Here is a 26,382-nt window from a genome sequence, read left to right as displayed (position 1 = left end):
GACAAATCTTATTTTAGTTTCAAAAAAGTCTATTTTCAGCAGCTTGCTTGATTACACTTATGAAATCAGTCTCCTTGGAGAAACAGATGGTAGGGTAAAAAGAAATTGGACCAGGACACCAAGACCTAGGTTCCAATTCCAGCTTTGCCACTGGGATGGAGATTGCTAGCTATTTACAAAAACCCATTATCCCTGTCCTCCAGAATGACAGAGCTGTAGGTGGGCTACACTCCCTAGAATCACACCCTTTACCCTTGGAAGCCCTCCTGACAGAATGTAATTTATATTTAAAGAATATAAAAATTATCCTGACAATAAGAATCTTCCAACGAAGCCATGTTTCAAATTGACACAATTCATAATATACAGTTCACCCTTGTAGCTTCCAATTCATTGGTTTTTAGTAAAATCACAGATTGTGCATTTTCATCACTACCTAATTCCAGAATGTTATCACCCCATAAGGAAACACTGTACTATACTGGTTAATAGCAACTTCTCATTCTCCCCTCTCCTCTGCATCTGGAAACCACTCATTTACTTTCTTCTGACTCTATGGATTTGCCTATTCTGGACATTTTATGACTTTGCACTTACATTTAGATCTTTGATCCATTTTAAGTGAATTCTTATATATCGTGTGAGGTAGAGGTCCAAATTAATTTTTTTACATGTGGATATCCATTTGTTCTGGCATCATTTGTCCAAAACACTATTTCTTTTTATCCTTTCATTGTTTTGGAACCCTTGTAGAAAATTTGTTGACCATAGACTTAGGTGTTTATTTCTGGACTCTCAATTCTATTCAATCAATCTAATGTCTGGCCTTAGGTCAATACCACACTATCTTAATTGCTGTAGCTTTGTAGTTAAGTTTTGAAAGTAGGATGTCTGGCTCTTCCAAATTTGTTTTTTCCAGATATTTTAACTATTCTGGAATATTTTAACTATTCTTGCATTTCCATATGAATTTTAGGATCATTTTCCCATTTCTCTGAAAATGGTAGCAGGAATTTTGATAGGGATTATGTTGAATCTTGGATCAATTTGGGGAGCCTTGCCATCTTAATAATCTTAAGTCTTCCAATCCATGCCTTTCCATTTCTTTAATTTCTCTCAATAATGTTTTGTAATTTTCACAGTGCAAGTCCTGCATCTCTTTGGTTAAAAACATTAAAAAATATTTTACTCTTTTTGATACTATTGTAAATGTAATTATTTAATTTCATTTTCAAATTGTTCATGCTTAGATGCTTAGAATACAGCTGATATTTGTAAATTGATCTTATATCGTGCAAAGTTGCTGAATTAACTTATTAGTTCTCATAGGTATTTTAGGTGGATTTTTAAAGCTTTTCTATATAAAATTATGTCATCTGCAGACAGAGATAGTGTTACTTCTTCCTTTCCAATTTGGATGACTTTTATTTGATTTCCTTGCCTAACTGTTTTGACTAGAATCTCCAGTACACTCTTGAATAGAAGTGGCAAGAGCAGGCATCCTTGTCTTGTTCCTGATCTTAGGGAAAAATTTTTCACTATAATATATTAGCTGTAGGTTCTTCATAGGTGCTCTTCTCAGGTTGAGGAAATCCCTTCTTGTCCTAACTTGTTAAAAAGTTGTGTGTGTGTGTGTGTGTGTGGTTTTTTTTTTTTTTTTTTTTTGGTCACAAAAGGGTGTTTTGTCTAATGATTTTTCTTCATCTATTGAAATAATCATGTAGCTATTTTTCCTTTATTAATATGGCATATTACATTGATTTACTTTCATATGTTGAACCAATCTTACATTCTGGGATAAATCCCACTTGATTATAGATTATAAACCTTTTTATATGCTGCTGGATTTAGATTGTTAGTATTTTGTTGAAGATTTCTTTCTGTCTATATTCATAAAAGATATTAGTCTCTTGTTTGCTTTTCTTATATATATGTCTTTGTCTGGTTTTAGCAACAGAATAAAAATGGTTTCACAGAATGAGTTATGAAATGTTTTCCCTTCTGGTTTTTGGGAAGAATTTGTGAAAGATGGTGTTAATTCTTCTTTAAACATTTTTTTTAGAACTCATTAGTGAAGTCATCTTTGTAGAGGACAATTTTTTATTACTAATCAGTCTGTTTAGTGGTCATAGACCTACTTAGATTTTCTATTTCTTCTTGAGTCAGTTTTCATTGTGTCTTTCTATGAATTTGCCATCTCATCCAGATTAAATGACTTCAGTTATACAATTATTTACAGTATTCTCTAATCATCTTTTTTTTCTTTAAGGTCAATAGTAGTGTTCCCTTTTTCGTTCCTCATTTCATAATTGGAATCTTCTCTCTTTTTTTCTTGGCCAGTCAAGCTACAGTTTTTTCAATTTTGCTGATCATTTTAAGGAACTAACTTCTTGGTTTTGTTGATTTCTCTATTGTTCCCATAAGGCCTTTTTTAATGTGCCAAATTTCTGATGTCAGCTTTACTTAAATACTGAAAATTGATGTTATAGTCCAACCAATCACCTCAGTAGTTATAGAACTTCCCTTATCTCAACTGTGAAAGGATATAATATTGTAGTTTAAAAGGCAGAAACTTGCTCCGTTCATTGCCTGAGAACTTGGGCAAAATACTTAACCTTTCTGAGCTTGTTTAAATATAAAATTAAAACAAAAATATAGATGTTTGGAGATATTGTTAGAATTATGTGAGAAGATATGTAATGCATCTCATGGCCCAGGGCCAGGCATTTACTAGACACACAAAGAATATTGATTGTTTGACTGCTAAATTACATGTTGCATATAAATATGTTAGTATATAATGTACTCTATTAATCATTCCCCTCCTTTACTCACTCCATCCATCTTAAAAGCTCAGCATAGCTTGGATCTTCTATCAAATCTCAGTGCTGCTTATCAAAGAAATAACTGTCCCAAGGTAGCAAGTATCATCGATATATAGCCTATAACACAGTATAACTTTTTTTGTTGTTCTTATGATCAAGTTACATGCAACACAGGAACACAAAATAGATCCCTAAAGAATATGAATCTCTTAAAGACATTCCCAAGCATCTAGCCCTCATTATATTAACAAATATGTGAAGAATAAATGAAGGCACTAGAGGGAGCTATAAGCTAAGGGGTTAGTAAGAACTGTCAATAACCCAGCTTCCTCTCTCAGTGGCTGGTAAGACGCCATACTGACAGACTGAAGTTGACTAACAGTTTAGATGTGTTAGTATAGACAGTCTTCAAACTAAGCAGTGAGGCCTGTGCAACATAGCTTAAGAGAGTGGGCCTAGGTAAGTAGGCTATTTGGAATATAATATAACAGGATAAGGTAGGAGAATGAAAGGTGAAGCAAGATTATTTTGGAATATTAGAAGAATTAAAGAAGTACAAACTGAGTATGCTTTTGCTATTACAAGATAAGGAAAAGATAGGAAAAGATCTAAATGTGAAGAAACTTACTACAAAGCTTTCTCAGCTAAGATTTTTCTGAAAGGTGAAAAAATTGCTTTATAGAACATCTTAAAATGTGGTATACAAGCAGTTACTCTGTTCTTTAGAATAGTATGACAGACAATGAGAAAAAGAAGAGAAGGTAGAAGCAGGAACAGAAAAAACGGACCAAAGAAAGGTTTTTCTTTCTAATGCACATGTCAAAGATGATTGTTCTAAAATCACAATAGTAAGGGGAAAAAGAATGTTTTATTCTAACATATCCTGTCTATATTTCAGTCAAGAAAATTCAACACTAAAAACAAAACAAAAAATCATAATTCTGATTTTTTTCCACCTCAGATCCCATCTGGTAAGTATATCAGAAAGTTCTAAAGTAGAACTAACACAAACCCAATTCCAAGCCAATGCCTATAAGACACCAGTGCTAAATTATCAGATGAAAGCCTTCCCTAACAAAAACCAGCAACAAATAATTCCACTTGTACACCCAGCTCCTGTGTACCACTAATGCTAATGAGTTCAGAAAGAACAATTATTTTTGTCAGTTCTCTGAATGTGTTTTTGAGGAAACAGAATAAAGTAACAGTAATAAAATGAACAGCTGGGAGAAGGACAGCCAGCATGAAAAACAACAACTGAAAAGGTTCCCGTGTGTGCACACACGAATAAGGATCAGCCTATTTCATGTCTCAAAACTGAGACACTTTTACAGAATATTGGTTATGAAAAGCTAATAATAATGAATTCAACACTTTAAAAGGGACAGATATCAACTTTATCTTTTAGCTTGTGTTCTCTGAGGTAAGTTCATAAATTACACCACACTGGCAAAACTTCCCTAACTGATAAGCTTATGGTTAAAACATTAAAATTTTTTTAATCAGTTTATCACCTTCTAAAAAAGAGTATTCTTTTGGCTTACAGTTTTCTGCTTCAGCTTCCATCCAGAATTTTAATGTTTTTATATAGGAGAAAACTGATGAGAGTAGGCATGAGTTTAGATAAAAATTGGCATATTTTTAGGTGCTAAGATGCAAAAATTAAAATGTGATCATGTTTAACAAAAACTTCTAATCTACTTCAGATCAACTCATATGATTGGGATTAGGCTCCTGCCTTCTCTCTCCGAACTTGAAATAAGTATGGAAAAAAACATCAGATAAATAAGAAGTGACTATAATATACTCTTTTTTTTTTTTAAGATTTTATCTATTTATTCATGAGAGGCACATAGAGAGAGAGGCCGAGACACAGGCAGAAGGAGAAGCAGGCTTCCTGTGGGGAGCTCAATGCGGGACTTGATCCCAGGATTCCAGGATCATGCCCTGAGCCTAAGGAAGACACTCAACCACTGAGAGCCACCCAGATGCCCCAACTTTAATATAGTCTTAGGTATGTACGTAGTTCACAGGTTCATAAAATAAAATTGGCAAATAAAAAGAGTAAATGGAAACATTAAGAAGAAAAGATTACCTAAAATTCAGTTTGATGATTTCTTACAAAGTTAAACATAAATTTGTCATATAACTCAATAATTTCAGTAATGTATTTCAACTCAAAGGAAATGAAAATATGTGCACAAAGATTTGTATGCTTATATTCATAGCAGTATTATTCATAATAGTCAAAAATCGGTAATAATCCAAATGTCTACCAACAGATGAATGGATATATAAAATATTGTATATCCATTACAACAGAGTACTATTTAGCAAGAAAGAGGAATGAAGTACTGGTACATGCTATAACATGGAAGAACTTCAAAAACGTTATGCTAGGTGAAAGAAGCCAGATGCAAAATATCACACATTATATAAGTCTAGTTATATAAAATGTTGAGAAAAGTAAAATCTACACAGACAAAAAAGCAGATTAATGTTTGCCTGGGGCTGAAGGTGAGAAAGGGGAGTAACTGCAAATAGGAGCAAGGGATCTTTTGGGAATATAAGAAATGTTCTAAAATTGGGTTATGGTCATGGTTGCATGACTCCATAAATATACTGAGTCACTTATTTGTACATTTAAAATGAGTGACTTTTATGGTATGTCAATTATATCTCAATAGAGTTGTTTTAAAAATAATCCAATAAGGTGCATAAGGTGCATAGAGATCTTAAGTGTATGCCTCAATGAATTTTATCATATGTATACACCCATGTAACCAGCACCCAGATCAAGGTATAAAGCTTTCTTTTAGCACTCCAGAGAGTTTCCTTATGCACTTTTCTAGCCATAATTCAGTATCCTCTCCACAAGAATGGTTGCCACTAATTTGCTCTCCATCATTTTGATTCATTTGTCTATACTAAAACTTCAATGTTTCTTTTGCTCAACATGTTTGTGAGGTTCATCCAAGTGATGCTGATATCAGCAGTTCATTCTTTTGTATTGCTATGGAATATTCTATCACATAAATACACCATAGTTTAAAAATCCTTCTGTTAAAGAACATCTAGGCTCTTTCCAATTCGGAGCTATTATGAATAAAGCTGTTGTGAACATTATTTTAGATGTTTGTTGGCAGACATATGTACTCATTTTTCTTGGGTACATAGCTAGGAGTAGAAATGCTGATTCAAAGAGGAAGCGAATGTTTAGCTTGGATAGAAACTGTCATAAAATTTTCCAAAGTGGTTAAATAAATTTCTATTCCTACTAACAATGTCTAAAAGTTCCAGCTGTCGCACATCCTCACCAACAGTTGGCATTGTCAATCTATTTAATTTTAGCCATTGTGCTAAAATGACACTGTGTACCTTGTGTGTGGGAGTATCCTATCCTGATTTTCATTTGCATTCCCTTCATGGAGAATGAAATTGAACACATTTTCACATATTTACTGACCTCTGGATATCTTCTCTGGTTAAGTGACTGTTCAAGGGTTTTGTCCATTTTTTAGTAGGTTATATCCTTTTATTACTTTACAGAAATTATTTATTCTGAATACAAATCTTTTATCAGATATATATGTTACAGATACTATTGCCCAACCTGTGGCTTGTCTTTTCTCTCTCTTAATGGTATCTTAATTTATAAAAGTCCATAATCTTAATGAAGTCCAATTTATCTTTTTTTTTTTCATAGTTTATGTCCTGTTTAAGATATCTTTGCCAAGGCCACAAAAATATGTTACTTTCCACAGTTAATCCTTTGATCACTGATCAAATTAATTTTTGTGTATGGAGTCAAAGTTCATTTATTTTCCTATAATGATACCCACTTGATACAGTACTGTCTATTGATAAAACTATCCTTTCCACAGGATTGCAGTGACATCATGGCCGTCAATCAAGTGATTATATTATACGTGAGTCTGTTTCTGGACTCTATTGTGTTCCATTGTTCCATTTTATCTTTGGGGAAAGCTATTGTTTTAATTACTAACACTTTATAGTGATCTTGAGTTAGGGAACATTTTAATGCACAATTTGTTGTAGAACTTTGTGAGCTGTTTGTTCTTTGTAAGAGAGACAAATACCAAAAATTAACTGTTACAAGTATTACATGTCATCATTTATCTATTTTGAAGAAGATAAATTCCTCAATCACTGAAATAAAAACCTGAATATTTTTTCACCACATAAGGCTTTTACAAAATCTACATGATTCCTTATGTTAATTGCAGGAACCTGTTGAACTCCAGAATGAAAATGCCTACCTGAGTAAGGTAAATGGTATCTTTGAATGTCTGTAATGGATCTGTGCTTTCCGGGAGTTTGAAATGAAATCCAATCTGAAGTAGTATTTCATCATTACCACCTGCGTGATGTTGTCGATGAAGTGAAAATTTGCTGTTGTAAGACCAGTCCTCCTTAGATGAAACCTTTCGAGTGAAGAATAAGAGGTACAAATTGAGAAGTTAGGAGTGAAACTATTTTTCCACACACTTCTAACAAACTCAAAAAGTGCTCTGCATACTGGAAAAGAGCTCAAGGTTTATTCTGCAACTCTAATTTCACAGATGGTAGATGTTTTTGCCATCATACTTGTTATTGGTGAAAGAGTAGCCCTGTGCAAAACTGAATCACAAAACTAGGATTTGGCACCTATACTTTCCCTTACTCAAGCCTAGAAAGTTACATTTTGGCATTCATATCAAAAGTCTTGTCCTATCAAAGCACTATTCCTATTTTTAGAACATTCATCATGTTTATTTTTAAATGTTATTTTATCTATTCAAATGAATAAACTGTCAAAAATGAATAATGGACTGAAATCAGTATTCTGTTAAAACTGTCAATTCTTTGACAAGAATAAAATATGACTATTAAGACAGTAAACGCTTTAGCACTTGTTCATTTGTTTCTCAATTACTACTAAATATATTTGACATATACACATGTTTAATTTTGAAATAGTTGAAGACACAAACCAAACAATGATACTCTTTTCCCCTAATAATAAATCTTTTTTTTTTTTAAAGCCAGGCACAATTTATACACTCAGTCATCTCTTTACGAAGTGATCATCAAATCAAACTAAGAAATAAAAACAAATACCATGCATATGTTAGCAGTATACCTTTTACAGAAAAATAAACAATGATTCTGGCTTCTAGGCCTATGATTTAATGTCCTGTTAGCATCTGAAAAAGATATAAGACAACTGCTGCCTACACCTGAAAACATCAGTTTAATTCAGATTACACAAAGACTTTGAAAAACAGTCTATCCCACTCTCAAAAATCCCTGGAAATTAAAAATATTAATCTTTGTTCATAAAATATGACTTCTAATTCCCTATAAACATGAAATGAGGGATCCCTGGGTGGCTCAGCAGTTTAGCACCTGCCTTCGGCCCAGGGCGTGATCCTGGAAACACAGGATCAAGTACCACGTCAGGCTCCCTGCATGGAGCCTCCTTCTCCCTCTGCCTGTCTCTGCCTCTCTCTCTCTCTCTCTCTCTGGGTCTCTCATTAATAAATAAATAAAATCTTAAAAAAAAAAAACATGAAATGCCCAGACCCATCACTTCTAAAGGAAAAATTTATTCTTTAGGAATTTATTTATACTAAAATATAAGTAGTGTACATTAGCCATGTTCACTGTGGAAGTTTTTCCAAATTATATATGTTTTCCAAAACTGTTACCACCAGAGAACACTAATTACTACAGTTACTTATTTAAAAGAGGTATTAGTATTTACAGTCATCTTGTACACATTTGAGATGTACACACCTTTACTTCTTTCAATGCTTCCCTTCTTTCAATGCTTCTTCCTTTTTAAAGCCTGAAACACATCTTCAGGCTTCTCAGCCCTGATTGGTAATGATATGAATGTATCCTATAACTGGTAACCTGATCTTCTGTTATGTGGAAAGCTTTTAATTTCTGATAGCCATGGTTTGAGAGTCTTATAATTTTCAGCTGTAACGATGTTATCAGAAGGAATTAGAAAGTGCCAGATAAGGCTCTAATTGTTTTAAGAATATTACTTACTTAATCCTCATGACAACTCTACAAGTTGGTATTATCATCACTCTATTTTAGATATGAGGCACAGAAAGGTTCAGTAATTTGTGCAAGAACTTAAGTTAGTTGGCACAGTCTAGCTCCAGCCTCTAGTTCTTTAAACCTAGATGCCTTTGAAGAAAATAAAACCTTTATACAGGGACACCTGGGTGGCTCAGCGGTTAAAGCATCTGCCTGCAGCTCAAGGAGTGATCCTGGAGTCCCAGGATCGAGTACCACATCAGGCTCCCTGCATGGAGCCTGCTTCTCCCTCTACCTCTCTCTCTGTCTCTCTGTGTCTCTCATGAATAAATAAATAAAATCTTAAAAAAAAAAAAAACTTCATACAAATCCTCCTAGAATGGACTTTATTGACAATAATAACACCTTACATTTTAAGGGTTGTCGCTATGTGTCAAGAACTGTACTAAGTGCTTCATGTGTAAATTAACTTAATCTTTACACGTGATCGCATGTACACATGCATATCTGCATATAGACACACACACATTCTTTCTCCCTTCTCTCTTCCTCTCTTTTCTCTCTCTCTCTCCCTTCCCACCCCAACGGTATTTTACTACTACTAAACCCAATTTATAGATAAGGACACTAAAATTTTTAAAAAAAATTAATTGTTCCAAGGCAATATAGCTAGTATATGACAGTTCTAGTATTCAAATCTAGATCTGTTTATTCCAGAGCCCAAGCTTTTAATCATTGTGCAATACTGATAATGGACTATTGAAAATATTATTATTTTTACAAAGAAATAATATATACCAAACTAGTAAGGGACATTTTAATATTTTTGTTAGATACATGAAAAAAACCTCTAACTAAAAATTCAAGTTTTATGTAAAGTTATTCTTTTGGCTTCTTTTATTTCCCAATTACCTAATTCAAATCTTCAACTAAGCAATGTAGCTCAAAAAAGAGGTAATCGTTAAATCAAGAGCTCATAATAAACAGAATTTACAGAACTTAGTTTCTCCTTTCCTATTTTAAAACATAGTGTTTAGTATCTTTGAACATAATCAGGCATTTCCCAAAAACTGCATTATTGTCAGAAGGTAAACAGAAAGGCTAATAGATTTAAGAAAAAGGTTTAGCAATTTATAGCACTCACTGAAATGTATAGCACCTCCTGAAATGTATGAAAAAAATAGTTCAGCTCTGGTATGAAATAACATTTGAATACAGATATGCTACTTGCTACCTGGGGATAATGACAGAACTCTCACTCTAGTACCTTGATTTCCTCCTGGGCCTCAGTTAAGGGGATGGGGGGGGGGGTGGTGGTGGAGATTATTATTATGTGGAACAATGGGTCTCTGGTAAAGAGTGTCTGCTCAGTAAATGATTTTGCTTCTTTCAGTCCTTCTTTCCCATTCTAATGCCTATTCCTACCTGGGTCAGGATGCTCAACTCCATCTCCTTCATTTTGAAACAATAGTATTCCTAAAAAAATCCACCCCATAATATGGGAGTAATAAAAAAAACAAGGGGGTAGAGCTAAGGTTTTGACATTATTTTTTAAAGCTAAAAATACAACATAACTTCATTGTGTGGAAGCAAATATAGTTTGGTTCAAGTGGTAAAATTGAGGAAGATTTTGAAACTGTCTTAAAATTTTTTGTGGTTACATGAGTAATAAGGGAGGGCGAAACAAAAGCTACAGGTATTTGATTATTTTTTATAACTTTTTAAAAGACCATTTATTTTGAGAGAGAGAGTGTGCACGTGTGCATGCATATGAGTTGGGGGATTGGGAGGGGGAGAAAAGAGAAAGACTCAAGCAGACTCTGTGTTGAGTGCAAAGCCCAGTGTGGGGCTTGATCCATGACCCTGAGACTATGACCTGAGCTGAAATCAAGAGTTGGATACTTAACTGAGTGAGCCACTCAGGCACCCCCAGGTACCTGATTATTACAATAGATGAAGAAAGAAAGCATTTGACAAAATTCAATTTCCTTTTATGATACAACCACTCAGCCAACTAGGAATAAAAGGGAACTTCCTCAACCTGATAAAAGGCATTTATGAAAAACCTATGGTTAACTTCTTACTAAACAGGAAAAGGCTAAAAGCTTCCTCCCTAAGAAAAGCAATGAGATGAAGATGTCTGTTCTCACCATTTCTATCCTACATTGTACTGGAGGTTCTAGCCAGGGCAATTAGCCAAGAAAAGTTAATAAAAAGAATCCATATTGAAAAGAAAGAAGTAGAACTAATTCCGTCTGCAGATGACATGCTCTTAAATATAGAAAACCATAAGGGATTCACAAAAACTATTTTTTTAAGATTTTGTTTATTCATGAGAGACACAGAGAGAGAAAGAGAGAGAGAGAGGCAGAGACAAAGGCAGAGGGAGAAGCAGGCTCCATGCAGGGAGCTGGACGTGGGACTTGATCTGGGTCTCCAGGATCATGCCCTGGGCCAAAGGCGGCACTAAACCACGGAGCCATCTGGGCTGCCCCACAAAAACTATTAAAGTTAATAAATAAGTTCTGCAAGGCTGCAGAATATATGTTCATTCTACAAAATCAACCGTCTCTTTACATACAAGTAATGAACAAGGTGAAAATAAGTAAAAAAAAAAAAAAAATTCCATTTACAAAAAGAATAAACTGCTTAGGAATAAATTTAAAGTATAAACTTTGTATACTGAAACTACAAAATATTGAAAGAAGACATCAAATGTTCATGGATCAGAAGACTTCATATTGTTAAGATGGCAATACTTTGCAAACTGATTCAACACAATCCCTATCAAAATTCCAGTGTACTTTTTTGCAGAAACTGGCAAGGTGATTCTAAAACTGATACATAAATGGAAGGCACCCAGAAGAGTCAAAACAACCTTGAAAAGAAGAACAAAGTTGGTGGAGTCACACTTCCTGCTTTTGAAACTTACTACAAAGCTATAAATAAAGAGGACAGTGCATACTGGCATAAAATAGATAGGCAGATCAATGGAAACAAATTGAGAATCCAAAAATAAACCTTAACATTTATCATTAATTTATTTTTACAAAGGGGTAAAGAGAATCAATGGGGGGAGAGAATAATGTTTTCAATAAATGATGTTTGGGTAATTAGATATCCACATGCAAAAAAACGAACCTGAACACCTCACACTTTATAAAATAATTAACTCAAAATAGATTACAGATCTAAATGTAAGAGCTAAAACTAGAAGACAACATAGGAGTAAAGTTTTGTGATCTTAGGTTAGAAAATGGTTTCTTAGATGCAATAATAAAAGCACAAGAGATAAAAGAGAAGATTGATAAGGACTTCATCAAAATTTAAAACTGTTGTGCTTTAAATGATATTACCAATTAAGTAAAAAGAAAACCTACAAATTAGGAGAAAATATTTACAAATCATATATCTGATAAAAAATATATCCAGAATATATACATACATACATACATGCTCATATACATATAACTCTTTTAAAAACTTTTTATTTAAATTCAGTTTACTTAACATATAGTATATTACTAGTTTCAAGGATAGAATTTAGGATTCATCAGTTGCCACTGCTCATTGCATCAAGTTGCCACTGCTCATTGCATCAAGTGCCCTCCTTAATGTCCATCACCCAGTTACCCCATCCCCACCCACCCACCTCCTCTCCAGCAACTCTCAGTTTGTTCCGTATAGTTAAGAGTCCCTAATGGTTTGCCTCCCTCTCTATTTTTCTTCTTTTGTTTTTACTTCCCACCCCCTATGTTCATCTGTTTTGTTTCTTAAACTTCATGAGTGAAATCATATGGTATTTGTCTTTCTCTGATTTATTTCATGTAGCATAATACAGTCTAGTTCTATCCACATCACTGCAAATGGCAAGATTTCATCCTTTTTGATGGCTGAGTTATATTCCAGTGTGTGTGTTTGTGTGTGTGTGAGTGTGTGTGTCTGTGTGTGTGTAGATAGATATAGGTATAGATATAGATAGATATAGATATAGATATAGATATAGATATAGATATAGATATAGATACCACATCTGTCAATGGACATCTGGGCTCTTTCCATATTTTGGCTATTGTGGACACTGCTGCTATAAACACTGGCACATGTAACAACAAAAAGATAAGCCAATTAAAAAATAGGCAAAGCGTTTGAATAGAAATTTCTCTAAGGAAAATATACAAATGGCCAACAAGCACATGAAAAGAGGCTCAACATCATTAGCCATAAAGGAAATGCAAATTTCCAGGGAAATGATTAAAAAAAAGAGAGAGAGAGAGAGAAAATAAATGTTGATAAAGATGTAGAGAAATTAGAACCCTCATACATTTCCTGGTGGGAATGTAAAATGGTGCAGTCATTACAAACTATGGGAAACAGTTTGGCAGTCCCTTGGAATGTTAAACATACGGTCACCATGTGACCCAGTAATTCCACTACTAAGTATATACTTAATAGAACTGAAAACATATGTTCACACAAAAAAATGTATACAAATGTTCACGGCAATATTGTTCAAAATAGCCAAAAAGTGGGAATAACACAATGTACATCAACTGATGAATGGATAAACAAAATGTGGTATATCCATACAATGGAATATTATTCAGCAATAAAAAAGAATGACAAGTACATGATTTGAGATGGATGAACCTTGAAAACTTTATGCTCAGTTAAAGAATCCAACCTAAAAAGGTCACATATTTTATGATTCCAATATATGAAATGTGCAGAACAAATATATAGATACACAAAGCAGATTAGAGGTGCCTAGAGCTGGGGTGGGAAGGACTGAGAGAATAGGGAGTAATCTGGGTACACAGTTTCTTTGGGGTAATGAAAATGCTCTAAAATTAGGTCATGATGATGGCTGCACAGCTCTGTGAATATACTGAAAACCATTTAAGTGTACATTTTAAATGGGTACATTGGGCAGCCCTGGTGGCACAGCGGTTTAACGCCGCCTGCAGCCCAGGGCGTGATCCTGGAGACCTGGGATCGAGTCCCACATCAGGCTCTCTGCATGGAGCCTGCTTCTCCTTCTGCCTGTGTCTCTGCCTCTCTCTCTCTGCATCTCTATGAATAAATAAATAAATAATCTTAAAAAAATTTTTTAAATGGGTGCATTTTATGGTCAGTGAATTATATCTCAATAAAGCTGCTTTAAGAACACATACAACTCTGAAATTGAATCCATCTATGAAACTGAATCTGTAGGAACAAGGAAAGTGAAATGCCATAGTGAAAATCAAATACACCAACATGAAAAATAAAAGGAGAAGAAAGGGGAGGAGGAAACAGAAGAGGAAGGAGAAGAGACTAAAGAAATAATATGATCTGATAGCACTAGACAAAAGTTTATGTATCACATTCATTTCTCTTACTGTGGCAAACCATCCAGTTCTGAATATCTGTAAATGATAAAATAGTTGTTTGGATATATAGAAAGGAGAAGTGAGAGTTACTTTCATGCATGACAAGAAGTCAGGCTTAAGCAACCACTGGTTCCTGTTTAATTTTTAAATGTTAAGTGAAGGAACATTATTAAAAGCAATATCGAAAAGGTGTAATCCCCAAAATGATGACTACAAAAATTTAGCTCCCCAAACTTTATTATTTTTTAAGATTTTATTTATTTATTCATGAGAGATACAGAGACAGAGGCAGAGACACAGGCAGAGGGAGAAGCAGGCTCCCTGTGGGGAGCCCTATGCGGGACCCAATCTCAGGACCTGGGGACCATGACCTGAACCAAAGGCACACGGTCAACCACTGAGCCACCCAGGTGCCCCGGTCCTAAAACTTTAAAGAAAAAAAAAAGTTCTCTTCTATGGTCTTCCTAAACTTTCATTTAAATAAGAAGTACCTTTCTTAAAAAAAAAAAAAAAAAGATTTTATTTATTTGAGAGAGACAGAGAGAGTACAGTGGGGCGGGGAGAAGCAGGGAGAGAGGGAGAAGCAGACCCTCTGCTGAGCAGGGAGCCCAATGTGAGACTTGATCCCAGGATGCCAGGATCATGACCCGAGCTGAAGGCAGATGCTTATCCGACTGGGCCACCTAGGTGCCCCAAGAAGTACATTTCATTTTACTTTCTGAAATACTGTTGAGAAAGTGGAATATGCCCACTTCTTACCATTTTGAATTATTGGGAAATCAAAAGTGGCTTACCTTTTCTAATGTACTGAAGGAAGGCCAGGACTGATATCCATATTCAGATACAAATCGAGCTTTGGGGAAAACTTTCCAATTCCAACAATCATTGATATAGTCATAAAAATGTACGTCACCAAAATTACTGTCATATGGGTTGACAGAGAGCCAGCCTTCTTTAATAGATTCGGCCCCATTTGTAGGGCTGGATATGATAAAAGGACGAGAGCTGTCTTCCTGAAATCAAGAATAAAGTGATTTAAAAGATATTTTCACCAGTAAAGTACAAATCATTTACTTTATTAAGTTTTTCTTTTCTTTTATACTAAGATTTTATTTATTTCTTCATGAGAGACACACAGAGAGAGGCAGAGACACAGGCAGAGAGAAAAGCAGGCTCCATGCAGGGAGCCTGACGTGGGACTCGATCCTAGGTCTCCAGAATCACACACTGGGCTGAAGCCTGCGCTAAGCCGCTGAGCCACTGGGACTGCCCAAGTTTTTCTTTTCATTCCAAAATAGTTAACATATAGTGTTAAATTAGTTTCAGGTGTACAATATTGTGATTCAACACTTCCATACATTACACACTGCTCATCATGACAAGTATCCTTCTTAATCTCCATCACTATTTCACCCATCCCCTCACTCACCCCTTCTGGTAATCATCAGTTTGTTCTCTATAGTTAAGAATCTATTTCTTGGCTTTTCTCTTTTTTTCCTTTGCTCATTTTTTGTTTCTTAAATTCCACATATGAGTGAAATCATATGGTATCTTTCTCTGACTTATTTCACTTAGCATTATACTCTCAAGCGTCATCCTGTTGTTGCAAATGGCAAGATTTCATTCTTTTTATGGCTGAGTAATATTCCATTATATATACAATATATACAGTATATACACACACACACACACACACATACACACACACACACACACACACCCACAATCATCTTTACCCATCACCTATCACTGGATATTTAGGCTGCTTGTATAATTTGGCTATTGTAAATAATGCTGCTATAAACATAAGGGTGCATGTATTCCTTTGAATTAGTGCTTTTGTATTTTTGGGTAGATACCCAGTAGTGTGATCACTGGGTAGCAGGGTAGTTCTATTTTTAACTCTCTGAGGAACATCCATACTGTTTTCCACAGCAGCTGCACAAATTTATATTCCCACCAACAGTTCCAAGGGTTCCCTTTTCTCCACATCTTCACCAATACTTGTTATTTTTTGTCTTTTTTGTTTTAGCCAATCTGACAGGTAAATATCTGACAGGGTGATATCTCATTGTGGTTTTGATTTGCATATCCCTAATGATGACTGATGTTAAACATCTTTTCATGTGTCTGTTGGCAATCTGTATGGCTTCTTTGGAGAAATGTCTGTTCATGTCAGATCACTTATCTTTTTTTATTTCCTTAAAGATTTTATTTATTTATTCATGAGAGACAAAGAGAGAGAGAGAGAGAGAGAGAGAGAGAGAGAGAGAGAGAAGGCTGAGACACAGGCAGAGGGAGAAGCATGCTCCATCCAGGGAGCCCTATGTGGGACTAGATCCCGGGACACTCAGGATCATGCCCTGAGCCAAAGGCAGATGCTCAATCGCTGAGCCACTCAGGCATCCCAGATCATTTACTTTTTTAAAAAACTCTTTCAACTTCTAGAAATGCCAAGTGGCTGACAGAAACATAATAGAACCATTAACCTTCTACATTAAACAACCACCAGCACCTGCAATTTTGTCAATCCTTTATATCATTTTGTAATTAACATTTAGCTTATTCCTCAGTACCTGTTCCTAATCTTTTTTAATCACATTGTGCCTCTATATTACCTTCTACCAACATGGGTAGTGTAGTCTACTGCAGGATTTCTCAGGCTTGGCACTATTGACATTTTGAGCTTGATAAATTTTGTGTGTTGGTGACTAGGGAAAGAAGGCAGGAGGGGTGGGGGTGTTTAGCAGCATCCCTGGCCTATACCTGCTAGATGCCGGTAGTACCCCCATATACACCAAAAAACATCTACAGACACTGCCAAATGTGCCCCTGTCCCTTGGGAGACAGAATTGCCTCCATGTAAGAAATACAGGTCTAGTGCTTAAGAATAAGAGGCTAAGTCTCAGGATACAAAATTAGTATACAGAAATCAGTAGTATTTCTATACACTAATAACAAAACAGCAGAAAGAGAAATTTTATTTTGTTTTTTAAGATTTTATTTATTCACTTGAGACATAGAGAGGGAGAGATAGTGAGAGAGACAGTGTCTGCAACAAACAGGTTTGGAGAGGGAGAAGCAGGCTTCCCGCTGAGCAGGGAGCATGATGTGGGGCTCGATCCCAGGACCCTGAGATCATAATTCAAGCCAAAGGGAGGAGTCAAACCAACTGAGCCACCCAGGCACCCCCAGAAAGAGAAATTTTAAAACACCACCATTTACAATTGCACCATAAAGAGTAAAATACCGAGGTATAAACTTAACTAAAGAGGTGAAAGACCTCTACTCTGAAAACTATAAAACACTGATGAAAGAAATTGAACATGACCTAAACAAATGGAAAGACAGTCCATGCTTGTGGATTGGAAGAATAAATATTGTAGAAATGTCCATACTACTCAAAGTAACCTGTAGACTCAACACAAACCCTATCAAATTACCAATAGCAGGTTTTATAAAACTAGAATAAATAATATTGAAATTTGTATGGAACCACAAAAGACACCAGATAGCCAAAGCAATCTTGAAAAAGAAAAGCAAAGCTTAAAGATGTCAAAATTCTAGATTTCAAGATATCCTACAAAGCTGTAGTAATCAAAATAGTATAGTACTGGCATGAAAATAGATACATAGATCAGTGGAATAGAATAGAGAGGGCAGCCTGGGTGGCTTAGAGGTTTAGCGCTGCCTTAGGCCCGGGGCATTATCCTGGAGACGCGGGATTGAGTCCCACATCGGGCTCCCTACATGGAGCCTGCTTCTCCCTCTGCCTCTCTCTCTCTCTCTCTCTCTCTCTCTCTGTTTCTCATGAATAAATAAATAAAATATTTGAGAAAAAAATAGAGAGCCCAGAAATAAACCACTGATTATACGGTTAGCTAATCTACAACAGAGGAGTCAAGAATATACAATGGAAAAAAGACAGTCTCCTTAATAAGTGGTGCTGGGAAAACCAGACAGATACATGCAAAAGAATGAAACTGTATCACCTTTTAATATCATAAACAAAAATAAACTCAAAATAAAGACCTAAATGTGAGACCTGAAATCATAAAAAATCCTGAAAACTATAAAAAAACGCCAGCAGTAATTTCTCTGACTTCAGCCACAGGAATATTTTTCTCAACATGTCTCTTCACACAAGAAAAACAAAAGCAACAATAAACTATTTGGATAGCATCAAAATAAAAAGCTTTTGCAAAGCAAAGGAAACCATCAACACACACACACACACACACACACACACACACAAATATATAAAGAACACATTCAACTCAACACCAAAAAACAATCCAATTTAAAAATGGACAGAGGACTTGAATAGACATTTTTTCAAAAAAAGACATAAAGATAGCCAATGGACATATAAGAACTCAACATCACTCATCATCAGAGAAATGCAACTCAAAACTAAAATAAAATACCATTTTATACCTATCAGAATGGCTAAAATAAAAAAGATAAGAAACAACAAATGTTGGTGAGGATATGGGAAAAAGAGAACTCTTGTGCACTGTTGGTAGGAATGTAAACTGGTGCAGCTACAGTAGAAAACACTTTGGAAGTGCTTTGAAAAATTAAAAATAGAAATATCATTTAATCCAATAATTCTACTACTGGGTAGTAGAATTACTACCAATGAAAATGAATACACTAGTTCAAAAAAAGATACATGCACTTCTGTGTTTATTGCAACGTTATTTACAAAAACCAATATACTGAAGCAATCTAAGTGTCCATCAGTAGACAAATGTATAAGGAATATATGGTTTATATATATATAAATAAGTAAAATAAGTCAGACTGAGAAACACAAATACTATATGATTTTACTCACATGTGGAATATAAAGCAAAAACAAAAATGAATAAACAAATACAAAAAAAGAATCAGACCTATAAATACACAGAGTAAACTGATGGTTGACAGAGGGCGATGGATTAGCAGTTGGGCAAAATGGGTGAAAGGGAGTGGGAGACACAGGATCCCAGTTACAGAATGACTAGATCATGGTAATAAAAGGCACAGCAGGAGAAAAAAAGAAAAGAATAGAGGCTATTAAGCCAGAACAACTTGAGTTTATATCTCAAATCAGAATCTTATAATTCTTGGACAGATCTAAAACTCAATAGTCTCATCCGTAAAATGGAAAAAATAACAGTGCCTTTCATAGGACTAGAGTAAATGGTGAAGAACTCATGTATAGAAGACATGGCTATATGTCCACCAAATTCATGGTCCCATTTCCATAGTAGAGAGCTGTTCTAAGGAAGTGGCTTTCTAATGTCTTTGCATCACTGAGGGGCCATGTGCCTCATTCTCATCCCCCTGGAATCATAAGCTCTTAACCACTGAGCTGTGAAATGAAAATCCTCAAATATTAAAATCCATTTCTTAAATCCATCAGATATGAATAATGTAATACCAACACTATGAGTAAAAAGATTATAAAATAAAATTTTTATAAATATTAATTAAAGCTTATATCATCACACTTTGTGTACAGAAAAAAATTCTTCGTGACACATGACTAAGTATATCAGATAAGCTAAAAATCTGAACCTTGGTTTTTCATGAATTCTCACTGAAGTTTCTTCACATAAATGAATAGCGCCATGAACCAAACATATTTGGGTGACAAAATCACATACTATTCTCTTAAATGTATTGCTTTTCAAAGTACTTCAGCATATACCCAAATATTTAAAATACCTAATAACAGATAAAAATCAGAAGGACAGATTATTAAATCACATTCTAAACATTAAAGTTTTTAAAAGTTATATCATTTGAAGGCATTACTGAAAAAAAAATAAAATAAAAGCTGCTTCCTTTCCTTGCAAAAAAAAAGCTAATTTATATTACATAATGTGTATGGATATAGAATATGTAAGTACAATATGCCTATTAAAAATAAGTGATGGGCAGCCTGGGCGGCTCAGCAGTTTAGCACTGCCTTCAGCTCAGAGTGTGATCCTAGGGACCTGGGATCGAGTCCCACATTGGGTTCTCTGCATGGAGCCTGCTTCTCCCTCTGCCTGTGTCTCTGCCTCTCTCTCTGTGTGTGTGTCTCTCATAAATAAATATATAAAATCTTAAAAAATAAATAAATAAAAATAAGTGATGAAAGAGAACCATCATACCATAAAGGAAGGGTTCTAAGGTAGAGTTGGGAAAAGCTCTTTGCTCTCTCTTTCCCCTTATTTAACATAGCAACATAATCATATATGATATACATCAAGTTCTGCTTTAGCATTTATAATTACAGAATTTTAGATGACACATTAGACCAGATGGACTTAACAGATATATACAGTATATCACCCAAAAGCAACAGAATACACGTTGTTCTGAGGTGCACATGGAATGTTCTCCCAGATAGATCATCTGCTAGGCCACAAAAAAAGTCTTAACAAATTTAAGAAGACTGAAATCATATTCAAGCATATTTTTTGGACCCCACAGGTATGAAACTAGAAATAAATTTTAAGAATAATACTGGAAAACTCACAAATACATGAAGATTAAGGAATCTGCTATTGAACAATCATGGATCAACAAAGAAATCAAAAGAGTAATTGAAAAATACTTTGAGACGAATGATAATGGAAATATAGGGCAGCACCGGTGGCTCAGCGGTTTAGCACCACCTTCAGCCTGGGGTATGATCTTGGAGACCCGGGATCGAGTCCCGCGTCGGGCTCCCTGCAGGGAGCTTGTCTCTCCGCTGCCTGTGTCTCTGCCTCTCTCTGTGTGTCTCTCATGAATAAATAAGCGAAAAATCTTTAAAATTTTTTTTTAAAAATGGAAATATACCAAAAACTTACGAGATGCAGCAAAAGCAGTTTAAAAGGAAAAATCATAGAGATAAATGACTATTTCAAGAAATAAGAAAAATGTCATTTAAAGAAACTAACTTTACACCTTAATAAACTAGAAAAAGAAGAACAAACATGGGCCTAAGTTCTAAGTTACTAGAAGGAAGATCAGATCAGAAATAAATGAAATTGAGACTAAAAAGACAATATAATGAAATCAAGCAGGTTCTTTAAAAAAGATAAACTGCGAAACCTTAAACTAGATTTGCCAAGAAGAAAAAGGAATCAAACAAAATCAGAAATGAAAAAGATGTTACAACTGATACCTCACAAATATAAAGAATTGTAAGAGACTACTATGAATAACTGTACACCAACAAATTGGACAATCGAGAGGAAATGGATAAATTCCTAAAAACATACAACCTTCCAATACTGAATCATGAATAAATAGAAAACATGAACAGACCAATTAACTAGTAAGAAGACTGAATCAACAATCAAAAATCTCCCAACAAACAAAGGCCAGGACCAGACATCTTCACTGATGAATTCTACCAAACATTCAAAGAAGAATTAATACCTATCCTTCTCAAATTCTTCCAGAAAACAGAAGAGGAGGGATAACTTACAAATTAATTTTACAAGACAAACATTATTCTGATACCAAAACCAAATAGAGTCACCACAAGAAAATTCCAGGCCAATATCCTTGATGAACAAAGATCCAAAAATTCTCAACAAAATATTAACAAACCAAACTCGTATAATTAAAAAAATCTTATACCATGATCAAGTGTAATTTATTCCAGGGATGTAAGAATGGTTCAGCACCTACAAATCAATCAACATGATATACCACATTAATAAAATGAAGGATAAAAATCATATGATCATGACAATCAATCATGTCAAACAATCTTATTTACAACTGCATCAAAAAGAATAAAATATTGAGGAATAAGTTTAACCAAGGAAGTGAAAGACTGAAATTATTATTGAAAAATTTAAGACAGGGAAGCCCAGGTAGCTCAGCGGTTTAGTGCTGCCTTCAGCCCAGGTGTGATCCTGGAGACCTGGGATCGAGTTTCACGTTGGGCTCCCTGCATGGAGCCTGCTTCTCCCTCTGCCTGTGTCTCTGCCTCTCTCTCTCTCTCTCTCTGTCTCTCATGAATAAATAAATAAAATCTTAAAAAAAACAAAAACGGTCACCTGCAAGAGGATGAAACTGAACAACTATCTTCAACCATGCACAAAAGTTAATGTAAAACGGATTAAAGAGTCGAATGTAAGATCTGAAATTGTAAAACTTCTAATAGAAAACTAGGTGGAAAGCTCTTGACATTGGTCTTGGCTTGAGTTTTTGGATTTGACACCAAAAGCAAAGGCAACAAAAATAAACAAGTGGGACTACATCAAACTAAAAAGTTTCTGCACAGCAAAGAAGACCATGAACAAAATGAAAAGGCAATATACTGAATGGGAGGAAATATTTGCAAATCATATACATGCTAAGGGTTTAATATCCAAAATATATAAAGAACTTGTACAACTCAACAGCAAAAAACAAACAATCCAATTAAGAAATAAGCCAAAGATCTAAACAGATATTTTTCTAAAGACATACAGATAGCCATTAAGTACATGAAAAGTTGCTCAACTAATTATCAGGGAATTGTAAATCAAAACCACAATAAGGTATCACCTGACACCTGTTAGGATGGCTATTTTCAAAAGATATGAAGAGATAACTAATGTTGGCAAGCATGTGGAAAAAAGTGAACCCTTGTGCATTGTTGTTGGGAATGTAAATTTGTATAGTTACTAAGGAAAACAATATGAAAGTTACCTAAAAAATTAAATGTAGAACTACCATATGATCAGCAATCCAACTTATGGATATTTATCTGACAAAATAAAAACACTAACTCAAAGAGATATATGCACCCACATGTTCACAGCAGCATTATATAACCAAGATACTGTAATAATCAAAATGTTCATTGATGATGAATGGATTTAAAAATGTGGTATATATATATATATATATGTATACATATATATAAAACAGAATATGACTCAGTCATAAAAAAAGAATGAAATCTTGGACCACCTGGGTGGTTAAGTCAGTTGAGTGTCCAACTCTTGATTTCGGCTCAGGTCATGATCTCAGAGCCATGGGATCAAACCCTGCATTGGGCTCTGTGTTGGGCATGGAGCCTGCTTGGGATTCTCTCTCTCCCTCTCCCCTCCCCACTTACGCTGTCTCTTTCTCTTTGTCAAAAAAAAAAAAAAGGAATGAAATCTTGCCATTTGTGACCACATGGATGGCCTTTGAGGGCATTATGCTAAGTGCAATTAGAGAAAAGCAAATACTACATGATCTCACTTATACGTGGAATCTAAAAACAAGAACTCATGAAAACAGAGAACAGACTGGTGGTTGCTAGAGGTGTGAGGTAGGAGGTGGGTAAAATGGGTGAAGGCAGTCAAGAGGAAGAAGAAGAAGGAGGAGGAGGAGAGGAAGAAGAAGAAAGAAGAAAGAAGAAAGAAGAGAGAAGAAAGAAGAAGAAGAAGAAGAAGAAGAAGAAGAAGAAGAAGAAGAAGAAGAAGAAGAAAAAGAAAAAGAAGAAGAAGAAGAGAAGGAGAAGAAGAAGAAGAAGAAGAAGAAGAAGAAGAAGAAGAAGAAGAAGAAGAAGAAGAAGAAGAAGAAGTAGTAGTAGTAGTAGTAGTAGTAGTAGTAGTAGTAGTAGTTGTTGTTGTTGTTGTCGTCTCTATGTCTCTTAGGAAGGAAAGAAGGAAGGAAGGAAAGAAAGAAAACAGAAAGGAAGAAAGAAAAATATAAAAGAAATATCCATAGGACAGCTGAGTCAGCTCTGTGTCTCCTTCTCCTTGTCTATGGAAGTCTTCTAGCTGGGATGTCTGGGGTAACTTCAGATATCCACAATGGATACACACACACACACACACACACACACATGAATGGGAGCAACTTCCACATCCAAACACTATCTGTACTGACAATCCTGGAGTCTCTCATCCTGCACAACCTCTCTACTTACAGCCTGCTCTATACAGCATGTCTATTTACACAGAAATATAGTTCTAGGTGAAATGCTATGTTCCTAGAAAACATAAATATCCATAGTTCCAGAAGTTATAAACCCAAATTTGGATAATAACTATAGGAGAAATGAAATATATTACAGAGGAGATCATTTTTGCCCCTACAAAGGCACTAGACCCAGATTATTTTATGGGTGAATCTGTCTCAGTAAAACTGATAATCTTTATTTTATATAAACTGTTCCTAGACATTAAAAACAACAACAAAAGGCTCGTAACTTATTCTGTACAGCAAGCACTAACACATACACATGTAACAAATGCGGTACATTTGTATGAACCAAAAGCTGGGTTCTCTGGGCTAAATCTATCTCACAAATAGCTTTGTTTAGATATCATTTTTTTAATGCTGAATATGAGACCCAACATCTATATCCTAGTACCACAGATGCCTCTTCTCTCTTTGTGAGCCTCATCTACTCTACTTAATATTTTAAAACAATTTTGGCTCTTCTAGGCTTTTGAGTTTTCAATTCTTACCAAAGACTGAGTTCATTTGTGAATATAAAATTTTATGTTCTAACTAAAGTATTAGCAAATCAAATCTAGCACAGAATAAAAGAACAAAGCATTATAGCTAATAGAGCTTATACTAGAACTAGTTTGTGATTAGAAAATTAACTCACAGAATGCACTATATTAATACTGAGGGACAAAAAGAAAGAAAAAAGGAAGTGGCATATCAGTAAGTCATTTAAAGTAGAAATTCTCAACCTCTGAGGTTCCATGGATGGGCTCTAGAAAGAGTCCATGATAATCTGCAGTTATAAACACAATATTGGTGTGTATGTAGTGAGTTCCACAGATAAGTTAATTCTCAAAGAAGTCCAGAACACATAAATCCGTTCACATGCTGCAGCAATACAGTGGACTGTTATGTATTAAAGTGATATTGTTGAAGATTGCCCTAAAAAGGGCACAAAAATATATTCTACCAATATTCAAACTGATCCATTTTTAAAACAGGTTCTTAAAATCTGTTGCATGAAAAATCATTACTTACTGCCAAGACAATCTTTCGAATATTTTTCACATACAGTACCACATAGTCATTGATGTAGGTATGCAGTTCACTGGCACGTATATTATACCAATTCATCATCAGGGCCGCTTCATTTTCATTATTTCCACCCCATACGATGATGGAGGGGTGATATTTCAGTCTCCTGATCTAAAATTTCAGAAAACAAAACAATTTTCAAATGATCAACAAGAAAAAAAGCCTCATAGCTATAATTAATAAAATGACAGCCATTTCATTTCTGTACATAAATTCTTATGTACCAGAAAACTCATTAGAAAAGGGTTGTAACATTACCCATGGGAATACATTTTAAGAAATCTCTGATTTTTTTTACCTAGACTTTATAAACACCAATAAGATAGGTTCCTCTTCTCTACTGTATAAAACCTAAAGAAAACATAATCCCTTTTATTAAAAAAGAAAAATAAATCAACCTCATCATTTTCTGACTTGCCACAAAAATGTTCTAAGAAATACAAAAGGCAGGAGACATTACATTACAGAGGAGTTTCTCAAGAACAAGTTGGGGTTTTGTGTGAAGAAACAAATAACGTAGAACAACCACTTCTGCTGAAAGAGGGGTTGAGGTTGTCATGGCCCCTCTGAGATCAGAAAACCACACAGACAACTAAAGAGGGTTTTACAAAGCAAGTGAATCCCAGAGATACTCTGTATGTTAAAGACAAATATATGGAATGTTCTAAAGGAAAAAAGATTAGGGCATCAAGAGGATGTCTCCAGAAATAACTATCTGTGTCATATCCTGAGAAACCAACTAAGGTTAAGTAAGTTACTGAATATATCTGAACACAGAAGAAGAAATTAAAGAATCTGAAAATCCTGGCAGCCTTAAGAATTGAGCCTGCATGAACTGGGCTCTTTGTGGGCTGACCCTACATAAAGGTGGAAGGATCCAGTTCCTCTGACACACTGGAAGATGTACTCCAGCAGAAGAAGGCAATTAAATCTCTTTGAGAACACAGTGAGTCAATAGTCAAGAGAAATTCCTTTGGAACATATTTTAGCAAAATAACCTTATTGGTATTTATAGCTTCTCTTCCATGTAATAGATGATTACAGTGATGGATCCTAGCTGATGTTCTCACTATGGCTTCCATTCAAGATGCTAAGTCTCTCCTACATGAAACAGGGATGCATTA

At 34.9% G+C, this 26,382-nt stretch overlaps 1 protein-coding gene across 1 annotated transcript in view; it reads right to left on the bottom strand.

Moving 5' to 3' along the window:
* The window catches only part of MANBA (mannosidase beta), a 115,166-nt gene that overhangs the window by 12,846 nt on the left and 75,938 nt on the right, over positions 1-26,382 (bottom strand). Inside the window, exons 11-13 of the mRNA XM_025983820.2 lie at positions 25,202-25,369; positions 15,046-15,264; positions 7,106-7,270 (exon numbers count right to left, since the gene is read on the bottom strand). Of these exons, the coding sequence (XP_025839605.2) occupies positions 7,106-7,270; positions 15,046-15,264; positions 25,202-25,369 (552 nt within the window). The remainder of the gene's footprint in view (positions 1-7,105; positions 7,271-15,045; positions 15,265-25,201; positions 25,370-26,382) is intronic.

The sequence above is a fragment of the Vulpes vulpes genome, chromosome 4 (assembly GCF_048418805.1).
Source record: "Vulpes vulpes isolate BD-2025 chromosome 4, VulVul3, whole genome shotgun sequence".
Classification (NCBI taxonomy): Eukaryota; Metazoa; Chordata; class Mammalia; order Carnivora; family Canidae; genus Vulpes; species Vulpes vulpes.
This window is presented reverse-complemented; position numbering and strand designations above follow the sequence as displayed.